Below are 24,768 nucleotides of genomic sequence, written 5' to 3' on the forward strand. Positions count from 1 at the left end.
GAGGGGGCCTAGAACTGATCCTTGAGGAACCCCAACAGTAAGGGGAAGGTGAGAGGAGGAGGAACCAGCAAAACATACAGTGAAGGATCGGTCAGAGAGATAGGAGGAGAACCAAGAGAGAACGGCGTCCTTGAGGCCGATGGAGCGGAGCATAGTGAGGAGGAGCTGATGATGCACAGTATCGAATGCTGCAGAGAGATCCAAGAGAATTAGCATGGAGTAGTTACCATTAGATTTAGCTGTTAGTAGGTCATTAGAGACTTTAGTGAGGGCAGTTTCAGTAGAGTGTAAAGAGCGGAAGCCAGATTGAAGAGGGTCGAGAAGAGAGTTATCTGAGAGATAGCGGGTAAGACGGGAGTGGACCAGGCGTTCGAGGAGTTTAGAGATGAAGGGAAGATTAGAGACAGGTCTATAATTAGCGGCACAATTTTGGTCGAGGGAGGGTTTTTTAAGTAATGGATGTATAATGGCATGCTTAAATGAGGAGGGAAAAATACCGGAAGTGAGGGAAAGGTTGAATATTTTTGTTAGGTGAGAGGTGACAGCCGGGGAAAGGGACTGGAGGAGATGTGACGAAATGGGGTCACTGGTGCAAGTGGTCGGGCGAGAAGATGCAAGGAGCCTGCTTACTTCTTCTGTAACTGGTTCAAAGTCAGAGAGTGAACTAGATGCAGTGGGGGAGGGAGGACAGTGCATGGTATGAAGAGATTGGGAGATAATTTCCTGTCGAATGTGGTCAATGGGTCAAAGTGCTCACCACACATCTAGATAAGTTCCTTAGGGGGTCTACTTTACAAAATGGTGTCACTTGTGGGGGGTTTCAATGTTTAGGCACATCAGTGGCTTTCCAAACGCAACATGGCGTCCCATCTCAATTCCTGTCAATTTTTCATTGAAAAGATAAAATGGCGCTCCTTCCCTTCCGAGCTCTCCCATGCGCCCAAACAGTGGTTTACCCCCACATATGGGGTATCAGCGTACTCAGGACAAATTGGACAACAACTTTTGGGGTCCAATTTCTTCTCTTACCCTTGGGAAAATAAAAAAATTGGGGGCGAAAAGATCACTTTTGTGAAAAAATATGATTTTTTATTTTTACGGCTCTGCATTATAAACTTCTGTGAATCACTTAATGGGTCAAAGTGCTCACCACACATCTAGATAAGTTCCTTAGGGGGTCTACTTTCCAAAATGGTGTCACTTGTGGGGGGGTTTCAATGTTTAGGCACATCAGGGGCTCTCCAAACGCAACATGGCGTCCCATCTCAATTCCAGTCAATTTTGCATTGAAAAGTCAAATGGCGCTCCTTCGCTTCCGAGCTCTGCCATGCGCCCAAATAGTGGTTTACCCCCACATATGGGATATCGGCGTACTCAGGACAAATTGTGCAACAACTTTTGAGGTCCATTTTCTCCTGTTACCCTTGGTAAAATAATAAAACAAATTGGAGCTGAAGTTCATTTTTTGTGAAAAAAAAGTTAAATGTTCATTTTTATTTAAACATTCCAAAAATTCCTGTGAAATACCTGAAGGGTTAATAAACTTCTTGAATGTGGTTTTGAGCACCTTGAGGGGTGCAGTTTTTAGAATGGTGTCACACTTGGTTATTTTCTATCATATAGACCCCTCAAAATGACTTCAAATGAGATGTGGTCCCTAAAAAAAAATGGCGTTGTAACAATGAGAAATTGCTGGTCAACTTTTAACCCTTATAGCTACCTAGCAAAAAAAAATTTTGGTTCCAAAATTGTGCTGATGTAAAGTAGACATGTGGGAAATGTTACTTAAGTATTTTGTGTGACATATCTCTGTGATTTAATTGCATAAAAATTCAAAGTTGGAAAATTGCGAAATTTTCAAAATTTTCTCCAAATTTCCGTTTTTTTTCACAAATAAACGCAGGTAATATCAAAGAAATGTTACCACTATCATGAAGTACAATATGTCTCGAGAAAACAGTGTCAGAATCACCGGGATTCGATGAAGCGTTCCAGAGTTATAACCTCATAAAGGGACAGTGGTCAGAATTGTAAAAATTGGCCTGGTCATTAACGTGCAAACCACCCTTGGGGGTAAAGGGGTTAATAACCACCCTTTGTTTCCTATCCCTGAGCCAGCTCTTAACCCACTTACAAATATTTTCCCCTATCCCCATTATTCTCATTTTATGTATCAACCTTTTGTGTGGCACCATATCAAAAGCTTTGGAAAAGTCCTTATACACTACATCTACTGGGTTCCCTTGGTCCAGTCCGGAACTTACCTCTTCATAGAAGCTGATCAGATTAGTCTGACATGAACGGTCCCTAGTAAACCCATGTTGGTGTTGGGTCATGAGGTTATTCCTCTTCAGATACTCCAGTATAGTATCCCTTAGAATGCCCTCCAGGATTTTACCCACAGTAGAGGTTACGCTTATTGGCCTATAATTACCGAGTTTAGTTTTTGTCCCCATTTTGAATATTGGCACCACATTTGCTATACACCAGTCCTGTGGTACAGACCCTGTTATTATGGACTCTTTAAAGATTAAAAATAATGGTCTATCAATGACTGTACTTAGTTCCTGCAGTACTCGGGGGTGTATCCCATCCGGGCCCGGAGATTTGTCAATTTTAGTGATTTTTAGACGCCGCCGTACTTCCTGCTGGGTTAAGCAGGTGACACTTAATGGGGAATTTTTATCACTAGTCATATTGGCTGCCATGGGATTTTCTTGTGTAAATACTGATGAAAAAAAGTCATTTAGCATATTGGCTTTTTCCTCATCCTCATCCACCATTTCACCCAGACTATGTTTAAGGGGGCCAACACTATCATTTTTTAGTTTCTTACTATTTATGTAGTTAAAGAATATTTTGGGATTATTTTTGCTCTCTCTGGCAATGAGTCTCTCTGTCTCAATCTTTGCTGCCTTGATTTGCTTTTTACAGAATTTATTTAATTTTCTGTATTTGTTTAATGCCTCATCACTACCGACGTCCTTTAGTTCTCTAAATGCTTTCTTTTTGTCACTTATTGCGCCCCTTACAGCTCTATTTAGCCATATTGGTTTCCTCCTATTTCTAGTATGTTTATTCCCATACGGTATATACTGTGCACAGGTCCTATCCAGGATGCTAATAAACGTCTGCTAATAAGGCTCCATACTCAGCTGTTCTCTTAAAGCAGAAACCATATTTTTCCCAAGTAGCAAAGCATTAAATTCATGATGTGTTCTGCACAATTTCTGCAGAGATTAGATGAGTTCTCATCCATTTAACTGGTACTGTATCATGCTGCATATTCTCCACGTACAAACAAAATCCATGGCTTAATATACAATGTGTGAATATCCCCTTAAATCCGCTAACATTCTGCATCCGGAGCTAGGTAATAGCGGGAAACTCTTTGTGCAATATACAGCATTTTCTGTATTCTACACCGAAAAGCTCAATGTAGCCCTACTGAGTGACCGGCCCAGTGCTGGCACATCGTTGCCGAAATCATAGTGTCAGTGTATTTTGCTGTGGAATTTTAATAAAATACAGACAAATCCTGAATGTGTAAACTCATCTTTAAAGGTGTAATCCAGCTCCACTCACTCCCGCGTTGGCTCTGCTGGTGATGACACGTCTGCAGGTATCTGCTAGCTCGCGAGCGCAGGCAACAGGCATTGTGCACTTGTCCTGTTTATTCCCAATGCGGAAGTATGCGGTAAATATTGATTTATATGTGGCACTAAGATGAAATCTACTATTTATGCATACTTTTATAATCGCATTTTGTATATATTTGATCTTTACATATATTGTGGAATAAGTCTGTAAAGAAGGAATGAGAGCTATAGAAACCCTTGTAGCGACCATCCGTGCATGGACAATAAGTTGTAAAGTATCCGGTGCTTAGCTGGAGAAAGCGTATACATGGTTTCAGGTGCGGATTTGCCGATGTGTCTGACATGTGCACATTCTTTACTAATTAAGATCTTCAGGCAAGACGTGCAATAGAATAAATGAATGCTTCTCCATCAGACGGCAGGCAGGATGTAAGGTGGCGTCATAGCTTACAGGTGTGGAACTATTCCGATTCTTCCCAGGATATATAACCTGTCTCCGAACCCTTCATGACCCTAAACTAATATCCATGCCTGCAGGTGCGTGTTTGTGTGAGAACAATCCTGGAGAAGTTTTACACAGCTTTCAGTAGTCAAGTGAATGCCGGTCCCAGGTTATGTGTCAAACCTGGTAATTTATTGTTTAACCCCCTCCAGTCTGCAAAGTTTATTATTATTTTTTTTTTAGATTTTTTTCCTTGAGCTATGTTTACAAATTCGGATAAAATCTGTGCAATAGGAAAGATAGAAAAGTTGCCCATAGTGACCCTATTCTTGTTCTCAGTTTTCATTGACAGGTTAAATAAAAAAGTGGAACCTGGGATTGTTGCTGTGGGCATCGGCTTCAGTTTCTGTATAAGTTTGGAAGATTTTTGCATTGTTACCATGTAGCATCAGAACCTGTTTTTTTTTTTATTGTTATTTTACAATAGACCTATGGGTGACTTGTTAGGCTTTTTTTTCCCCTTATGTGTATTGTAGAAAAAATGGCATTGAATTGTTGTAATTGCGTTGTGTGTATAGGTTTAATATAAAATGTTTATTAATATACTTGAATTGAACAGAATTGTTGCAAATTTAAGAGGAAGAAGACAAACCATGGAGGCATCAAGGTGTATCCAGAAGCTTCGAAGCAGTCAAGAATCCAGAAGTGGTCAAGACACAAGAGGTACGATATAAGCTTCTAAGTTATCATAGATTCTTTAAGAATTTTTATTATGTTGTAAAAAATGCCTTTTCTTTTGATACAATTGTTTTTGTTAGAGGGCTAGTTTGATTTGGATTGTTTGATAGGCAAGACATGCAGCTGCGGGGATTCGAACATATTATTTCAGCAAGCCGAAGACACTCAGCTAGTACCCGAGCATGCTCGGATAACACCTTATCCAAGCACGTTCGCTTATCACTAGTACTTAACAATTAAGAGGGCACAAGCCCCTGAGCTCAGTGAATAGATCGGGCAGTGATGAGCAATGTCAGTGTGACCTGAGCGTTGCAGCCAAAATGCCGAGACATTGGCAGCGACCAGAAACCTGCTCTAGACCTGGAGAGGGCAATTACCTGCCATGTTTGTTACTTTAGATGTCTTAGAACATCTGGGGTCCACTTTCCAGAAAGTGAAAAATACCTTTAAAGAGAACCTTTTTCCAGTTTTAGTATGTTAATTTGTCCACACTGTTGAATAGTTTCTGCTGAGCTGAAAAAAACATAGTTTTTATTCTTTCATTTCACCTCTACATTGGGAAGATAATAGTTTGTAAAATGTAGGTTATACTTTATGATAAGTCCATATCTCCTGTATGAGATATAATGACACAGCCTTGCTTTTAGCCTTGATCTCTGCACCTAATGGGTAGAGTAGAGAAGACTTGGTTGTGATTACAAACACCTCCAACAGCATTCATCTCACAGCAGTTAGTGTGGGGGGAGTGTTGATCTGAGGTATATGTCACTACAAACACCTCTGTAGCTCTCCTCGCAGTGCTGTCAGCTTTGACCCCTGCCACATTGCTGAAAGCTGTAGTTGTTTGTACTCACACTCTGCTCTGCTGTACTCTACAGGGTACATAAAAGGATCAGGGCTGAAATCATGGCTGTCTGGACTTACATGTCTCAAAACGAGAAGGCATATCCTTCTGACCTTTTCGGGGTACATTTTTCTTTTGCCTACATGACGCTTCCTGCTTCGGATTGGTCAACCTCATACAAGGGATAAAGTACTAGCCCCTAGAGAAGAATCTTTGGTAACACCCTGTTGGACTTATCAATAATAACCTAAACTTTACAAGAAACTGAGAGGTAAAATTAAAAAATAAAACAAATATTTAGTTTGCTCTGCAGCTACTATTCCAACATATGTCCAGTTTAAGTCCCAGACAATCACATTAAATATAATATTTAGATGATAGATAATTTGAGTCCAGAGCAGGGTGAAGGAATTTTGCTCCGCTGACAATATAGTTTGATTAGTAAATGTTCAGTCCAGAGAACGTTCTGTAAAGACACTGAGCCAGCAGGGTATTCTGGGAAATTTCTTCTCTTAAAGGAGGTATCCGGGACTTAAAAAAAAATGTATCTAAGCACTAATTGCATCTTACCTACCTGTTGTGTCCTGTGCCGTTCTTCCTCGAAACAGAGCAGGTACAGACTTCTGCTGCCATTCAGTTCCCTCTGCTGACACGACGGGATGGGACTTCCGAGGTCAGTCAGATTGACAGCTGGCAACCCCAATTAGGCAGCGGGGATCTGGCTGTCAATCAGAATGACGCTGGAAGTCCCGCCCCGTCTAAAGAGTGGACCAGCAAAGAAGTGAGCACTTCGTCAGCACAAAGTCACGTCAACAGAGGCTTCTGAATCCCGGCGTTCTGTGCCGGTGAAGAACGGCACCAGGCACAACAGGCAGGTAAACTGCAATTAACTGCTTGTTAGTGCTTAGGTACATTTCTTGTTTTTATGAAATGTCCCAGATACCCGCTTTACTAACTGTGAATGCTGCTCTGGACAATACTGACTAATACAATGTATTTGTATAGTTGTAATTCTTTATGTAAAGGTGTTGAGAGGTTGACAGTGCTTGTAAGCTCACTCTAATGTAGAGTAGTGCCTATGTTTGACATTAAAATATCATATTTATATGCAATTTTGGGTTGCTTTCCCACAACAACATTGGTGCCGCATCTGTCCTGATAAGAGTTGTAGCCATCATCTGATTTGGTAGTATAATGCCGTCTATCTGTGTCAGGCCTAGACATTCTGTGAACAAAGGCTGTGTCTTGTTAGTCTGCTGAGATGTCACATACAGACTGCTTTACTTCAGGCACCGAGCCCAGACCACATCACCCTTGGCTTCATTTACTCTCTGTTGATGCCCATGGACTGCATTGACCCAACACATACACAAGACACTGAAGTCGAGAACTTCCTCAGTACTTGGTGAATGTGCTTTCATTAAATGCCTTTTCTATGTGTAATTATATCATGAGTGACATTAGACTCTAAGAACAATATGATGCAGTATTAACCCTGCACCGATGTGATAAACAGAGCTGCAGCAGAATTTTTTTTTTGTGGAGTATATATGCTATTAAAATAGTGCAACTGATGAATTTTCAGAAAAAAACAAAAAAATCAATCATGCGTGAACTATCGTGGATGTTCTACTGCAGTTTAAGGGGTTCTTCAAGTTTTTACTTCTCCCATGTTAATTGATAGGTGTCTGACTGCTAGGACCTGCACCAATTTGCTGAACTTTTATTCCTGATGGGGATTTTTTGTCATTAGAAGGGAGCAGCAGAGTTCTTGCCCAAATGCCTCCCCATTTATTTCCTATGGGGCTGCCCAGCACTGTACTCATATTCTTGTTCCCAGCAGCCCCATAAGGAATGAATGGCTCGTTGATCAAGCAAGCACACTGCTGCTTCATTCTAACAAGGATGAAAGTTTCTCATTCTGCCGATCAGTGCAGATTCCAGCAGTCGCAAACCCACCAATCTATATGTTGACACCATAATCCTCTGCTATTTGCATCAACAGAGCAGCATTTATCATTTCTCATGACTGATCTCAGCAGCAGGGTCCGCTCTGTATTGCCTAGTAATTACATGCTTCATTGTGGAGGAGTGCAGGAGAATTGAGCTTTGCTAGAATCCAGGTAACATTGATGTAAAACCACACATGCGGCTATACTGGTGTACATGGCAGAAGATAAATTTGGTCAGGCAGGGTACTTTACAGGAGTAGAGAGGGCACAGAAGCATAAGGTGAGTTTTAGAGTAACTTGATTAGAACTCGGAGAATTGTGAATAGTCAAGAGCACATAAAGGACAGAGGAAGTGGTGTACATTACTGAGGAGAAGTAAGCGCCTCTGGGAAATGTAGTTTTATCGGTATAGGACCACCCATTCAGCTATATGTAGTAGGATGCACGGAGGTGGCAGGAGGGGTGCAGCTAGAACTGAAAAAAGACACTAAGGTACAGGAAAGGTTATGTTGAACTCAGTCTGAATATTAGCAATACCTATGTATTTATTGTTTTTTGTGAAAACTCATGATTGTGGGAGTTCCGATGATCTACCCGGCGCACTAGGCAATATGCTGCTCTGTGGGGTTCTGTTTCAATCCGCTCTGTTGGTCTTAAGGTATCATCCGCTTCTCTCTCTGGGGTTGTGCAATTACCAAGTGGGGTGGACCGCTGTGCAGCCGTTGCTCGGTGACGCTGCCTGTGCCCTTGCGTGGCAGTCTTATGGGGCTAGCATTGCTGCTACTGCTGTTGAGACAGTGCTGTAGTTAATCTTCTGTCGCGCTGCTGGTCACTCAGATTCTCTGGTGTGCCGTCTCCATTCAGTGCAGCCAAACGCGTCAACCTATCAGCCGCATTATCCGGCGCCCACAACTTTCTTTTCCAGCAGTGCTATATAGTGCGGCAGTATTTTTAATATGGTGGGTGTGTGGGATCCTCACTGGTGCCATCCTGCTTCTGGCACTCACAGGAGAGCAACTGACAGCTAAAACACAGTTGTGCTTTTCTGGGACCGGTGACAGGGTAGGCTGTTGACATCTGGTTTCTCATATTTGATTCTCCTCAGCAACTTTTCTTAAAGCACTGCTCCCTGCTGTTTGTTCCTCACTCCCTGGCTCTTGCAATTGTTGAACCGAAAGAAGACTGTGCACGCCCATAGGCGCAGCTCGCACTAGTCACTTATCATGCATGTTTAGTCTGTAATAATAAGTTTTTCTCAGGGCTATTGGTGGCCTTCTGTACCTCTTGTACTCCTCCGCCATCCTCCCTGCTTAAACCTGCTCATGGGACCTCTATAATGTTAGTGTAGAGAATATAGCCCTGCCTGCTCGGGCTCATGATCTAGCCCAGTCAATAGCCGAACTAACCAGGGTGTCCATAATGCTGGTTACTGTTGTGGAGCGTTTGCTAATGGCGTCTGTTTCCCTGGGAGCTCCGACCACCGCTGTGAGTGAATCAGACCCTCCTACCACGCTGTCTCAGTATGGCCGGTCTCGATCGTGATCCAACCTCGCTTTACCTCATCCTCCATTATCACCCTTTCGGGGGAAGATGTCAAAGATCTTTCTCCCCCTCTCAAGAAGTACACTCGCCGCAACTCTCAGAGTCTGTGTTAGACCCATATTGGACAGGGAAATTGAGGAAGGTGGTTTAAAGTCTGATGACCCTCCAGTGAAACGGGGTTCTTTAGGAGACGCAAGTGCGTGGCTAGGTCTTTTTCTAATCACGAGGAATTTGGGGAACTACTACAGAAGGCATGGGAACCCCTGACAGTCGTTTTCAGCCTATTTATACCTATTTCCAGTACAGTAGGTGGCATCCTGGTCCACTTCACCTGTGGTAGATTCTCGCCTATCTAGGACCATTACCTTACCTCTTGCTGAAGTAGTGGCACTTAGAGACTCTGCAGACAGCGATATAGAGTCTGTGGCTGAGTCCACCTTTGAATCATCGGGCTTTGCCCTCTGCTCTGTTTTAGCTGCTACTTGGCTAACCTGGGCATTTACTGCTTGAGCGAAACATTTACGGCATAGTATTCTGGCTGGTTCACAGGAGGCGGAGCTAGGGCATACTGCGGATCAGATCATCTTATGGCTTAAAGTATGGAGAGCAGATTTGGCTTCAAAAAAGTCTCTTACAGGTTTACCTTTCCAGGGGTCGTTTCTGTTTGGTACTAATTTGGACTAGATCATTGCTGCTTTTCCAGGCCAGGCCCAGCCGTCCATTTTGAAGATGAGGGGCTTTGTAGTTCCATCTTTTTTGTCAGCTTCCAGCACCAGAGGATCCCAGCCATCAGATCAGATCCAGTGTCTCCCAAAGATCAAGGAAATCATTCTGCGTTCCCTCGGTTTGAGTGGTAAACCCTCTGGTTCCAGAGTTAGTAGAGGAGGCAGCCCCACTCGGGGATTCTTGCCGAGTGGGTGGTCTCCTCCTTCTCTTCAGGGAGGCGTGGGTGGGGGCAGTCAGCGATTAATGGATCAGAGAGATTGTCTCTCCTGGCTACAGGACAGAGTTTGTTGCTCTTCCACGAGATAGTTTTTTCAGATCTCATTCCCCCAGTAAAATAGCTAGTTTCTGTCAAGTCATAGCATCCCTGCTTTAAGCAGGAGTAATCATGAGGGTTCCTCCTTCAGAACTCTTTAGAGGGTTTTACCCAAATTTGTTTGTCATCCTCATAAAGGTTTGGTACGACCCATTCTGAATCTAAGATGGCTGAACAAATAGGTGCGGCTGCTTCACTTCCGGGTGGAGTCGCTCTGGTCAACTGCTGCATCCTTGGAGGTCGGGTAGTTTCTGTCCTCAATAGACCATTCAAGACGCCCCTTTTTTAATTTACCTAGCATACCAGCTCATCAGCTACTTCTTTGCTTTTCAGTCAGCCATGATCACTTTCAGTCCAGAGCGCTTCCCTTTCAGCTGGTGACAGCGCCCAGGGTGTTTACGAAGGTTCTGTCCTCAGTTATGGCTTTACTTTAGACGAGGGGGCTGATGGTAATTCCCTACGTGGACGATATTCTGGTGCCTTCCTTTTTCCAGAATCTGGAGAGTTTGCAGATTGTTCTAGTATAGTGTCAGTCTTCCTTCCAGAGGAGAAGAGGCTAGCGCCACAATCCTCTGTCCAAATTCTGAAGCGGCCAGAGAGACATTCTCTCCAGTTTTGAAAATAGTAGCAATGTTTGAAGCAGTCCCGTTTGCACAATTTCATTCAAGACCCCCTGCAGAACACACTGTTGACCTCTTGGGACCGGTTGATACATCTCTTGACTGTCTAGTCCTCCTTCCATTTCGCTGTCGCCAGTTTCTCAGGTGGTGGTTGACATTGCCCCTATTAATCCAGGGTTGCTTCTTCCGCCCCATCCAGTGACGGGTTCTGACCAGGGGTAACAACTTTATCGGATGGGGGTTATCTTCCGCCGCTTGTCGGTTCTGGAATCCTGCAACAGTCAGGATCGACTCCTTCTGATCAGTGTATTGGAGCTCAGAAACGGGGTTTATCCAGACAAAACATAGCCACATGTAAGTAATCCCATGCCTTAGAGCCTCTCAGGCCTGGTTCTTTGCAGTTAAACATTTGCACTTTAGTCTCAATGCCTTAATATACTTTTTATATACTCCACTCTGCAAATTATTATTAGGAATTTTTCCTGCCTGTGTTATTTTGACTGAATAAGTGTTGTATAGCTATTTGTATCTATTTGGCAGTTGGTTAATTTGATATAGCCTAAAATTTTGATATATTTGTGCAAATAGATACTGATAAAGCTCTTGTAGCAATTTTGGCAGGTACTTTTTTGTACTACGCACCTGTATTTCCCTGTATTCTGCCTAGCAGTCTCTGTATTTTTGTTGTAAATTTTAACTTAATTCAATAAAAGTGTTCTTTTTGGACTATACTCCTTGAGCCCTCAGCTGTATATTTTTCAATATCTTACTTATAATGTAGCTTTCCTCTAGTCTATTAGAAGAGTATCGGAGCTTGCGGCTCTTTCTTGTCGCGCTCCTTACCTTATCCTCCTTATCCTGCACCAAGATAAGGTATTGTTGAGACCTGTTCCGTCCTTCCGCCTCAAGGTGGTTTTGACTTTTCACCTTAACGAGGACATTGTCTTGATTTCTTTTTGCCTTGCATCTTGTCATCCAATTGAGAACGCTCTGCATAAATTAGATGTTGTCAGGGATGTACAGTGTTATTTATCAGCCACCGAAACATTAGAAGATCCTGTTTGTTTGTCATACCAGACGACCCTCGCAGGAGCCTGGCCGACTCTTAAGGCAACTATGGCTTGTTGGATTAAAACAGTCACCATTCCGTCCTATAAGGCACAGACCAGGGTGCCTCCTTTTAGAGTTAAAGCTCACTCTACATGGGCAGTGGGGGATTCCTGGCCGGTTTACCGTCATGCATCTGTCTTGCAACTCTATAAAGCAGCTACTTGGTTATCAGTACATACCTTCTCTAAGTTTTACAGGCTCCACACCTGTGTTTTTTCAGATGCAAGTCTTGGTAGGAAGATTTTGCAGGCGGCAGTTACTCAGGCTTTGGCCTGAGCAAGAGTGCAGAATTTGGTAGTAACAGTATATTATTTATTTTCCCACCCCAGGGACAGCTTTAGAGGACGTCCCATGGTTCTCTGTATCCCCCAATGAAGTGGACGAGAAATTAAAATTTTTGGTATCGTAAAATTGGTTTCTCTGTAGTCTTCATTGCGGAACACAGCACCCACCCATCGTTGGGCATGCATTTATGTTGTTTTCCTCTGTCAGGGTGTAAGTGAATTATTTTTCCAAATACTTTAATGGCTTTTTGCTTCTACTGCTTTCTCACTAAACTGAGGGAGCCTAGCAGGCAAGGTGTAGTCTGCTGGGGAGGGACAGATTTTCATTTAGGATGTAATAATACTGCCAGCCTTCAGGTGAAAGCAGACTATCCTGTGGTTCCCTGTGTTCCCAATGAAGACTACCGAGAAACAGATTTTACGGTGATTACCAAAAATCTTAATTTTCCTAAGAGGCCCTTCTTGAAGCATCCATTCAGAGGGGTAGAAGACAGGTGTTTCCCTTGTCATCCGTCCTATGTGATATAGTTCTAGAGCCAATGTAAGATCCATTAAAGACAAAGTTATTTATTATGATACCACAGTTGGCCACAGCGAGGTTAAACTTGCCCTTTATTCAAATATTATACTTTTCATGGCCAAACCATAAACCTTTAATCCCTATTGTTACTTATTCACGCTTATGAACTTTTTGGGGTTTTTACGTTAATTCCGCCAAAGGTGAAGTTTGAGAATTAAGCTCCCCATGTACCACACAGTTCTAACAGGGATTAGATTTGAGAACAAACTCCGTTTTCAGTCTGTCCTGGCATATTTGGTGATGCACGGAATGAAGCAGGCAGTCTGTCCCGTTAGTTGAGCATATATAAAATAATTGTTCTAGCACTTGTTTAAAGATTCAGAGTTTTAAAAAAGAGACTTATTTCAACTATTAAAATCAATCCATACAAAAATGAAAAAAAAAACGTAGAGTCTAAGTGTTTCGAAACATGTAACAAACACAACGTTTTTTGTTTTTTTAATGGATTTTAATAGTTGACATTAATCATTGTTTTTAAACTCTGGATCTTTGGACAAGTGATGGAACAATCTTGGTGAATATACGCTATACACTTTAAAGCATCGCAATTTTTATTAAACAATCAAATGTATCCCAAATGAATTCAGCTTTTATTACATTCATCTGGCTAGGAAAAAGGGCCTACATTGCATTTAGAAATTGTTAGCTAATGCAAATGGAGAGGTACATTTTCTTAATATCGTAGGGCACATGATCTAACCTGTTTGATGCACCACATCCATTCTTGGAGAGGATCCATGAAATCGATATTTTCTCCAACATTTGTAAGCAAACTTGGCTGCACCCTGAGGTCTGGAAAGAAATTAGGAAAATGTTTACATTTTCACTTGGTTATTGTCGTGTTGCCCAACCCTTGCTTGAGGTCATTTAAGTCTGCTCTTAAATCCTTCTATAAAATATTGTTATACAGCTATTAATTCATTGTTACCTTAACGATTTACCCAACGCAATTTTTTAATTTTTTTTAGTATGGGCCAAAACAATTAACAGGCAGGTAGTTGTTGACTGAGGCAACTACCTGCCTGTTCTACCCCACACCTGCTCAGAGCGGTTACTGAACGTTCCTGCCCGTAATTCAGCTGCTCCACATCTACAAATAAGCTCTTCATCTTCCAGGCTTCTCTGTTGACGGGGCATGACTGCAGACATTTGCGCAAGGAAAGAGACACTGATTAGATATTAGAAAAAACTTTTTGACAGTTAGGGTGATCAATGAGTAGAACAGGCTGCCACGAGAGGTGGTGAGTTCTCCTTCCATGGAAGTCTTCAAACAGAGGCTGGACAGACATCTGTCTGAGATGATTTAGTGAATCCTGCTTTGAGCAGGGGGTTGGACCAGATGACCCAGGAGGTCCCTTCCAACTCTACCATTCTATGATCATACTGATTGACTGCCGACTACCCGCAGTTAGGCAGTGGGGAGCTGACTGTCGATCAGCATGATATCGGCAGTCACCATCCATCAACAGAGCAGAGGCTAAAGGTACCTTCACACGAAGCGACGCTGCAGCGATAGCGACAACGATGCCGATCGCTGCAGCGTCGCTGTTTGATCGCTGGGGAGCTGTCACACAGACCGCTCTCCAGCGACCAACGATGCCGAGGTCCCCGGGTAACCAGGGTAAACATCGGGTTGCTAAGCGCAGGGCCGCGCTTAGTAACCCGATGTTTACCCTGGTTACCAGCGTAAAAGTAAAAAAAACAAACAGTACATGCTCACCTGCGCGTCCCCCAGCGTCTGCTTCCTGACACTGACTGAGCTCCGGCCCTAACAGCACAGCGGTGACGTCACCGCTGTGCTTTCACTTTAGGGCCGGCGCTCAGTAAGTGTCAGGAAGCAGACGCTGGGGGACGCGCAGGTGAGTATGTACTGTTTGTTTTTTTTACTTTTACGCTGGTAACCAGGGTAAACATCGGGTTACTAAGCGCGGCCCTGCGCTTAGTAACCCGATGTTTACCCTGGTTACCAGTGTAAAATATCGCTGGTATCGTTGCTTTTGCTTTCAAACACAACGATACACGGCGATCGGACGACCAAATAAAGTTCTGGACTTTATTCAGCGACCAGCGACATCACAGCAGGATCCTGATCACTGCTGCGTGTCAAACTAAACGATATCGCTAGCGAGGACGCTGCAACGTCACGGATCGCTAGCAATATCGTTACAAAGTCGTTTCGTGTGAAGGTACCTTTAGAGAAGCTGCTGCTCTGTCAACTTGATGTCAGCGGAAGCCACTGGATCGTCAGCAGGAGCGGTCTGTGATCGTTCTTCGCCGACTCCGGCACAACAGACAGGTAGTTAGCAGCTACCTGCCTGTTAGTTCTTAGGCCCGTAGTAAAAAATATATATATATAGTCTTGGATAACCACTTTAAAGATTATAAGGTGCAGCCCCAAACCACCATGCTCCTTACAGTTTAAAGGACTTTAGTAAAGGTACCTTCACACGAAACGACTTTGTAACGATATCGCTAGCGATCCGTGACGTTGCAGCGTCCTCGCTAGCGATATTGTTTAGTTTGACACGCAGCAGCGATCAGGATCCTTCTGTGATGTCGCTGGTCGCTGAATAAAGTCCAGAACTTTATTTGGTCGTCCGATCGCCGTGTATCGTTGTGTTTGAAAGCAAAAGCAACGATACCAGCGATATTTTACACTGGTAACCAGGGTAAACATCGGGTTACTAAGCGCAGGGCCGCACTTAGTAACCCGATGTTTACCCTGGTTACCAGCGTAAAAGTTAAAAAAACAAACAGTACATACTCACCTGCGCGTCCCCTGCCGTCTGCTTCCTGACACTTACTGAGCGCCGGCCCTAAAGTGAAAGTGAAAGCACAGCGGTGACGTCACCGCTGTGCTGTTAGGGCCGCAGCTCAGTCAGTGTCAGGAAGCAGACGCTGGGGGACGCGCAGGTGAGCATGTACTGTTTGTTTTTTTTACTTTTACGCTGGTAACCAGGGTAAACATCGGGTTACTAAGCGCGGCCCTGCGCTTAGCAACCCGATGTTTACCCTGGTTACCCGGGGACCTCGGCATCGTTGGCCGCTGGAGAGCGGTCTGTGTGACAGCTCCCCAGCGATCAAACAGCGACGCTGCAGCGATCGGCATCGTTGTCGCTATCGCTGCAGCGTCGCTTCGTGTGAAGGTACCTTAAAGTCTCTTGTTGTTACTTTTGGGTTTTATCTCATCTCTTTCAGGATTGCTCTGTGTGCTTTGAGAGTGATCTTAACAGGATCGCACACACTCCAAGGAAGTAGGGAGGGAGTAGCAACAATCATATTCTCTAGTTGTAGACAGTTTGTCCAACTTTGGTTTGAAGTATACCAGGTCTTTAGCAATGCTTTATAGCTATTTCTGGCTTCATGTGCCTCTATAACATGCCTTCTAAAAGTGATGTGCCTCAAGGCATGGTTTAGGCTGGGTTCACACTGGTATATTTCATTGTTTGTATATAAGGACTACATTGCCCAGTGTGAATACAGGTCTCCTGATCCAAACTTGTATCATAGATATATACAGTGGCTTGCAAAATTATTAACACACCCCCATCCCTTGACATTTTACGTGTTTTGCTAGTTAACAACCTGGAATTTCACAGTTTTTTTGAGTGGTTGCATCAGTTCATGTAAACAACATGCCTACAACTGTGAACATTTGGTTCTCTTTTTATTGTAAAGCAAACAACAAATAGGACAAAATAACTGAAAACTTCAGTGTGCATCACCCCCCTAAAGTGAGTACTTTGTAGTCCTCCTTTTGCTATAGTTACAGCTGCAAGTCACTTTGGATAAGCCTATGAACTTTCAACATTTTGCGACTGGGCTTTTTGCCCATTCATTAAGGCAAAACTGCTCCATCTCCTTCAAGTTAGATGGTTTCCTCTGGTGAACAGCAGTCTTCAAGTCTGACCACAGATTCTCAATTGCATTAAGGTCTGGACTTTGACTAGGCAACTTCAAAACATTTACATGTTTCCCCTTAAACCACTCAAGTGTTGGTTTAGCAGTATGCTTTGGGTCATTGTCTTGTTGAAAAATTAATCTCCCTCCCAGTCTCAAATCACTTACTGACTGAAACAGGTTTTGCTCAAGAATATCCCTGTATTTCGCACCGTCAATCTTCCCCTTGCCTTGGTCCATTTTCCCTCTCCCTGCTGCTGAAAAACATCCCCACAGCATGATGCTGCCACCACCATGTTTCACTGTGGGGATGGTGTTCTTGGGGTGATGAGCTGTGTCAGTTTGGCGCCAGATATAGCCTCTACCTTGGTGGACAAAAAGTTTGACCCCAGCACCTTCCTCCATACATTTGGGGCGTCTCCCACATGTCTTTTAGCAAACGCAAAACGTGCCTTACAATTTTTGTATGTAAGTAAAGGGTTTTTTGTGCCCACTCTTCCATAAAGGCCACCTCTATGGAGTGCATGGCTTATTGTGGCCTTATGGACAGATACTCCAGTGTCTGCTTGGGAACTCTGCAGCTTCTTCAGGATTACCTTTGGTCTCTGTACTACATCTTTGATTAATAGCCTCCTTGACCGGGCTGAGAGTTTTGGTGGATGGCCCTCTCTTGCCTGGTTTGTTGTGTTACTATGTTCTCTCTGTTTGATGATAATGGATTTGATGGTGCTCCAGGGGATCATCAGAGACCGGGATTTTTTTTTATAGCTTGTACTTCTCAATAACTTTGTCCCTGACTTGTTTTGAGAGCTCCTTGGTCTTTATGGTGTTTGGTTAGTGGTGCCTCTTGCTTAATGGTGTTACAGCCTCTGTTGCCTTTCAGAAAAGGTGTGTATGCCACAAATATTACACCACCAGGAACTGGAATAGGAATAGAGGCAAGGCACACACCTTGGTGTACACTCTTCATGAATCGGGAGCCTCTGATTCCAGCACATCTCATCAACATTGGCATGAATAACGTTGGTCTTGATGAACTGGGCCTATGTGTGAGCTGGAAATCACTTTTACAAGGTAAACCTGTAGAGCATCAGAACGAGACCCTGTAGGCTTACAATGTAAAAGCAACTTAGAGCATAGTGTGATCCGGAGAGTCGGAATAGAAGTCACGTGAGTGAGAAGACAATTGGAGCAGTGCTGAAATCCAAGGAAGATTGCTATCTGGTATTATAATCAACATATATTAATATATATAATATTAGTTTTGTTGAGTTTCTTTTCCAAGTCATAAATATAGATAATCAGTGATCAGTGTAGAAATATAAGGCATGGTGAAGGGTTCACATACTTTTTTCTTGGAGCAGTGCACTTCTTCTCCATAGTGCTGGAGCTATACTCTCATCCCGTGCCGTCCAGTTTTCTTCCTCAGCTATTGGCTGAATACAGAAAACAGCAGTAAATTCTAGCGGGCTTGTCATTTCAGCGTTCATTTTAAATGTCTAGATTTATATTGTCCCCTTCTCTGCACATTATTCGCAGCGTGTCTCTGTAGTCAAGGCAGCTTACCGAGGAGCAGCAAACCATCTGCTGAAGGATCTGAAATTGTGAATTATCCCTTACTGTGTGGAGGCACTCGTGCTTGGCCAGAGACATTCATTTGAATTAAGCTATAAATGCTGTGTAAAAGGACGACTCGTGTAATAGAGGTTCATGAATAATTTTAAGGGAAGGGCAACTGCACACTCTAAACTTTTATTGCCTCCAAACCGAGTGTTTTTGGAGTTCACTGTTCATTTTGAGTTTTTATTGTAAGTCATAGAAGCTTTAAAAGCTAAAGGAGGAGGATTAGGGGAGACAATCCGACAGCTAGGCAGGCACTGGGCTGCAGTCTGACTGCTCACTTTACTATACATCATTGGCACCGGCTTTGGACTGTGATTTATTTATTTATTTCTGCTTTAATCAAAAATTCCTGATCATAAAATGGCACTTGGATTTGTCCGATAGGCCGCTTTATACACCTTGCCACCAGTTAATGTACCAATGCGTTTTATGTGACAGGAGAAACAGCCATGCATAAAGCTTGCCGAAGCAACAATGTCAAGAGGCTGCACGTCCAGCTCTCCATTCCTGGAAATGATATTAATGCAAAAGGTGAGCGATTCTGTTGGTTTCTTTTTCTCCTCCTGTTAAACTCTGACAGAAGCTTCCTGTTGTGTTTTTCTGTCTTCTAGTATTGAATTCAAACTGGTAGGAGCCAGATTAGTTTTTTAAAGTGTGCACCATGTGCTAAGATGAGCAGTGATACTGACAATATTGATTTTCCTCCTCTATCCTTGGTTTCTCTTATGATTGTTTATCACAGACCGTGCACACAGCGAAGTTCTGCTGCCTTTTATTTATTTTTTCTCTTTTCCTCTCTCCATAATGTAGGCTGTGTACAGTGTTTTAGATGGATTCTCTTTTAATTGTTGCTGATTTATATCCCAGACAATGCAGGCTGGACACCGTTACATGAGGCTTGTAACCATGGCAGCGCAGAATGTGTCCGCGAAATCTTGCAGCGCTGCCCAGAAGTCGACTTGCTCAGTCATGTGGATGGTGTGACTCCCCTACACGATGCTCTACAAAACGGACACACCGAGATTGGCAAAATGCTACTTCGGCACGGGGGTAAGGAAACAGAAACGCACCCTTACTGAGTTTTACTGTATAACGTGTGCATATATATATATATATATATATACATATACATACATATATATATACACATATATTTATTTTTATATTTCATTTTACACTCCTTTAGACTTTTGTGTTTTGCTGATTTTAAGAATTTATCTTTTCATAAATTAAATTGTAACTCTGTATTGAACCACTCCCAAGTATGGCATAACTAAGATCGTCTACATCAAGGCAACGATATATATATATATATATATATATATATATATATATATATATATATATATATATATACACATATATGTGTGTGTGTATGTATATATATATATATATATATATATATATATATATGAGTGTGTGTGTATATATATATTTTTTTCCTCAATTTTACAGCTTAAAATCTCTTCTAGATACAAAGTTGCAATTGTTTTGTGTCTTCCTGTCCCATTGAATGAGGCATTAGTGTAGGCTGATGTGTGTGTGTGTGTGTATGTGTATATATATATATATATATATATATATATATATATATATATATATATATATATATATATATATATATATATATATAATTTTTTTTATCTATTTTACGGCATAAAATGTCGTCTTGATGTAAAATTGCAGTTGTTTTGTGTATTCCTAGCATTGGATAAAGCATTGGTGTAGGCTAATGTGTGTTGCATGATTGCGAGATGTTAGTGACAATTTGTATACGTTGTTGACAAGACTGTAATGATTTTCACCTCTTCTATGGTTGCATGGTGCCAGTTGAAATCTCTTCTAAGCTACCACAGGACGCATTTTCTGGCCCTTAAATCTCCATTGTCGGTTCCTGCTCTCCTTTTCGTAGACTTCTCCTGCCCTCTAAAGGCCACTTGATGTGTGTGTCACCGTCTCGCTCAGGCGTCTTCGTTCCCCATGGCTGGGATTTATTGAAGAGTGTTTGTCTGTCTTCTAGGTGTTTTATTTATCAACAGAGACAACTGGAGCCAATACCGGGCTGCTCTTCAATCAGTCTCAGTGATGCAGCCGCCGATATTAGATTAGACGCTGCTCCTCTGTAGGAAGAAGCAGTGGTGCAGTGGGGTTTTTTCTTTTTCTTTTTTATGGGCTGATGTGAAGAATTGGTAAGGGATGATTTTCTTATCCTATGGGAGGAGATCTAGTTGAACTTGCATTCATCAAGTTCATCTCGCACCAGTTTGCAGACTCATCTCTGGCACTGTCACTATCTGGTGATTGGTCTGTCCAGCGTGCGGAAAATTCATTGGAAATTCTTGTGCAGCTTTTATACCATTTTTGCATATTTGATGTCCCAAATACTAACATAACACTTGTTAATGGTCTTTATTACATGATCATTGATGTGTACGTCACTTCTCTCTAAAATGTTCTTTTAGCACACAACACTCCTCTTGCAGTGACATTATATTAGTTACTTATATTCTGTTATTTGCCGCAAGCTGCCGTCATTGTAAACATTAAAGATTCCATTCTCGCGGGAAAACAGAAACGTTTGATAAAATGTGGTCTCCGTGGATTGAATTGGGGTAGGGTAGGTAAAGGGAACGGGAAGCTAAAGGCCTTTGACTGGTGAAAATTGCTGGATGATTAGGCGGCCTTAAGTGAGTTGAGTGGACTAAAGATTCATTAATTCATTAATATTTTGATAGAGAAGTTCTAATGGAGATGAGCTGTCCTTTGGGGGCTGGGTGGGATTTATTGGGAATGTTGGGGGTTTCTAAAACTGGAAAATTTTGTATGTAACATTTTGAAATATGGTGGATAATGTAATGTTTATTCTTAATAAAAACCTACTTAAATTAAAAAAAAAAAAGATTCCATTCTACTTGTCGTAGCCACATACATGTAGATAGGTACAGTATATGTTGTAAGATGTCAAACATTTGGCTGCTATTTCAGGTTTTTATAGGGGTTGTCGGCAAACTCTGTCAGCCTAAATAGCCAATCTGCCTTATTATGGTGTACAGAGAATAGGGATGTGTAGTTCACATTTCAGGTAAAATTGTATGGTTTGGTAAAGTCTTGGTTCCATAATGCTCCCCGCATGATCAATCTCTTTGTCGTTGCAGGAGCGATCATTTTAAAGCAGCAAGATTCTGAGGGGAAGTTTCCGCTGGATTATGTCTCTTCTGCACAACTCAAAAATGAACTTTTCGAAATAGTTCAATTGGACGAAACTATTGAGGATTTTCACAAAAATGTCATTCAACTCTCTGATAAGCAAAAGCTAGAATTTAGTGCTTTTCTCCTGCTCAGAATGTTGGTCAGTTTGATTTCTGCGTATGGTTTACCTTCAGATACCGTTACTGCCCAAGCACTATATCCCAATTCTGCTTCATTAGCTGGTCATGTAAAAAGTACTCGGCCTTCCTTCAGCAGTTCAGTGGTGATATGCTACCTGGAAGCCCTAGCTACAATGCAAAATTTGGAAGACTTTTTACAGTCTGTCCCAGAGTACCTTCACGAGAACCCTGGATTTAATATGCAGGTTCTATTCTCCATCCTTTATACTTTGGCCTCCTCTACGCCACGTTTTAAAACCTAGAAAATAAGCATCTATTTAGCTTCACATGTCTTAAAGGGGTTCTCCAGTTTTGAAATAACCCTTATCTTGGTTAAAGTTTGCTTTAAAAAACAAACAACAGGTTTTTTTACCTACCGTCCTTTGGACGAGCCTTTAACTTGAGCACGGCCGCTGAGCTCAGTTATTGGCTGCAGTGCTATCAACATTCCCGTCTGAGCTCAGTTATTGGCTGCAGTGCCATCAACATTCTCGTCGGAGCTCAGTTATTGGCTGCAGTGCTATCAACATTCCCGTCTGAGCTCAGTTATTGGCTGCAGTGCTATCAACATTCTGGTCTGAGCTCAGTTATTGGCTGCAGTGCTATCAACATTCTCGTCTGAGCTCAGTTATTGGCTGCAGTGCTATCAACATTCCCGTCTGAGCTCAGTTATTGGCTGCAGTGCCATCAACATTCTCGTCGGAGCTCAGTTATTGGCTGCAGTGCCATCAACATTCCCGTCTGAGCTCAGTTATTGGCTGCAGTGCTATCAACATTCCCGTCTGAGTTCAGTTATTGGCTGCAGTTCTATCAACATTCCCGTCTGAGCTCAGTTATTGGCTGCAGTGCTATCAACATTCCCGTCTGAGCTCAGTTATTGGCTGCAGTGCTATCAACACTCCATCAGCGCTGCAGACAATAACAGGCACTGGGAGCCGCAGCGGGGACTCGGTGCTGGACCTGGGAAGGGTGGGTAAAACTTAGTTTGTTTGTTGTTTTTTTTAAACAAACATTAAATTGGAGATGGGTTCCGAAGCCAGAAAATGCCTTTTAAGGCACTGTTATACTAAAAGTGAAAACATATGCAATGGGTAGCAATAAGACTTCATGATGTTCATTATCTGTGTAAAAGTAGAAAATCTGATACAATATAGCGTCTGAGTGGGCGAACCAAACGTCTATGTTTGGTGTCCTTTGAATCCTCATGTCACACTCCGCCCTCTTGTACCTTCCAGTACGCACAGCACAGGGTGTTGCTTTTTACTGGAGTTTTAAGGAGTTTGAACATGTCCAGCAAAGTCTCATTGACATGAGAGCACATGCACACATTTTAGTATACTTGGTGACCAACCAAACCATATTTTCAGTATTTTATAGTTTTATATTTTAAAGTTGACATTCTACTTAAACATAACTACATTTTCTACACTATTTATGGTATGTCAAGTCTATGGCGTTCTTCAATAATGTTGTTATAGAACAATTCATTGTAGGACTAGGCATATTTGCTGTTATTATAGCTGGTTCCCAGCTCTTTGAGGAATAGATATGACTAAAAAGAAAAAAAACTAAACATTTTTTTAGGAATGTTTTGGAAAATGCTGGGTTTATGAAGCCTAATTGCGTTAATTTAATAATTATTAGAGTAAACCATTATGTATATATTGTTGCAATGTGTTTAGATTTTTTTATTGGAATTTTATCGGAATGTAAAGATTTTGGTGATAAGTTAAAAAGATTATATAGTGTTATAATATGGTTTCTAATCAAAGTAATAGCACCTTGTAAACCTTGAAATGGAGAGTGACAGCAGTAAGCGTATCTACTCAAATGATCCATATTTCTTTATTGGGGAAATGTAAGCACTTTTTTTTTTTACACATGCGGCACACAATTGTTTTCTGAAAAAAGAAAAAATGTATACATATAGCCTATCTCCAGTTAAAACTTAAAGGGAACCTGTCACCCCCAAAATCAAAGGTGAGCTAAGCCCACCAGCATCAGGGGCTTATCTACAGGATTCTGTAATGCTGTAGATAAGGCCCCGATGTACCCTGAAAGATGAGAAAAAGAGGTTAGATTATACTCACCCAGGGGCGGTCCCGGTCCGGTTCGGGTCCGATGGGCGTCGCGGTCCGGGGCCTCCCATCTTCTTACGATGACGTCCTCTTCTTGTATTCACGCTGCAGCCTCTCTGACCTTTCCCGGCACCTGCGCACTGCAGTACTTTGCTCTGCCCTCAACAGTGCAGACAAAGTATGACCGCGCCGCAGCGTGACTACAAGAAGAGGATGTCATCGTAAGAAGATGGGAGACCCCGGACCGCGACGCCCATCGGACCAGGACCGCCCCTGGGTGAGTGTAATCTAACCTCTTTTTCTCATCTTTCAGGATACATCAGGGGCTTATCTACAGCATTTCAGAATGCTGTAGATAAGCCCCTAATGCTGGTGGGCTTAGCTCACCTTCGATTTTGAGGGTGACAGGTTCCCTTTAAGTATTTTGTTTTGACTCATTTAAAGGGGTTTTCTGGGACTTAAATGTTGATTTCCTGCTCTTGGTATTGGTCACCCTTATTAGATTGGTGGCTGTCTGATTTCCATAAGCGTAAATGTGTGGTGGCACTCCGAAAGTCGCACTGCTCCACACATTGCGTGATGGCCTAAATTAGTACTGCAAGCTCTCTCCCATCCAAGTAAATAATGGAGAACTGGTGCTAGAATTCCTGGCCACTAAATAATGTACAATGCTGTGCCGCTTTTGGTTTGCATCCCTAATTTGCTAATCTGATATTGATGACCTAGCCTAAAGGGCCTCATACACATTAGACTGGTGTCAACTGAACTCACCGATATCAACAGGTTTTGGCAATGGTCTAATGTGTCAGCCGACTGATGGTCAAGGGTGATGTTGATCACACACATCTGATTTCGGACTGCCGATTGTATTGATCTTAGAGATAGGTGGCCAAACAAGCATTCCTGTGTATAGGAGAGTCGCCTGAGATGGCTACTGGCCAAAGCATCGGTCAGCTGACAGTCATCTAATATGTACAGCCAGCTTAAGGCTTTCGGCCTGACTTCGCTTTTAATGATGCTTTGGCTGGCAGCTATCTCGGCAACCTCTC

The 24,768-nt window shown here is 42.4% G+C and overlaps 1 protein-coding gene across 1 annotated transcript in view; it reads left to right on the forward strand.

The window, feature by feature from the left end:
- SLF1 (SMC5/6 complex localization factor 1) overlaps positions 1–23,545 on the forward strand; it is a 178,205-nt gene extending 154,660 nt beyond the window's left edge. Inside the window, exons 15-18 of the mRNA XM_077289233.1 lie at positions 4,661–4,764; positions 18,712–18,804; positions 19,141–19,323; positions 21,429–23,545. Of these exons, the coding sequence (XP_077145348.1) occupies positions 4,661–4,764; positions 18,712–18,804; positions 19,141–19,323; positions 21,429–21,904 (856 nt within the window). The 3' untranslated portion in view covers positions 21,905–23,545. The remainder of the gene's footprint in view (positions 1–4,660; positions 4,765–18,711; positions 18,805–19,140; positions 19,324–21,428) is intronic.
- The last annotated feature ends 1,223 nt before the right edge of the window (positions 23,546–24,768 follow it).

Source organism: Ranitomeya variabilis, chromosome 1, assembly GCF_051348905.1.
Source record: "Ranitomeya variabilis isolate aRanVar5 chromosome 1, aRanVar5.hap1, whole genome shotgun sequence".
In the NCBI taxonomy this organism is placed as follows: domain Eukaryota; kingdom Metazoa; phylum Chordata; class Amphibia; order Anura; family Dendrobatidae; genus Ranitomeya; species Ranitomeya variabilis.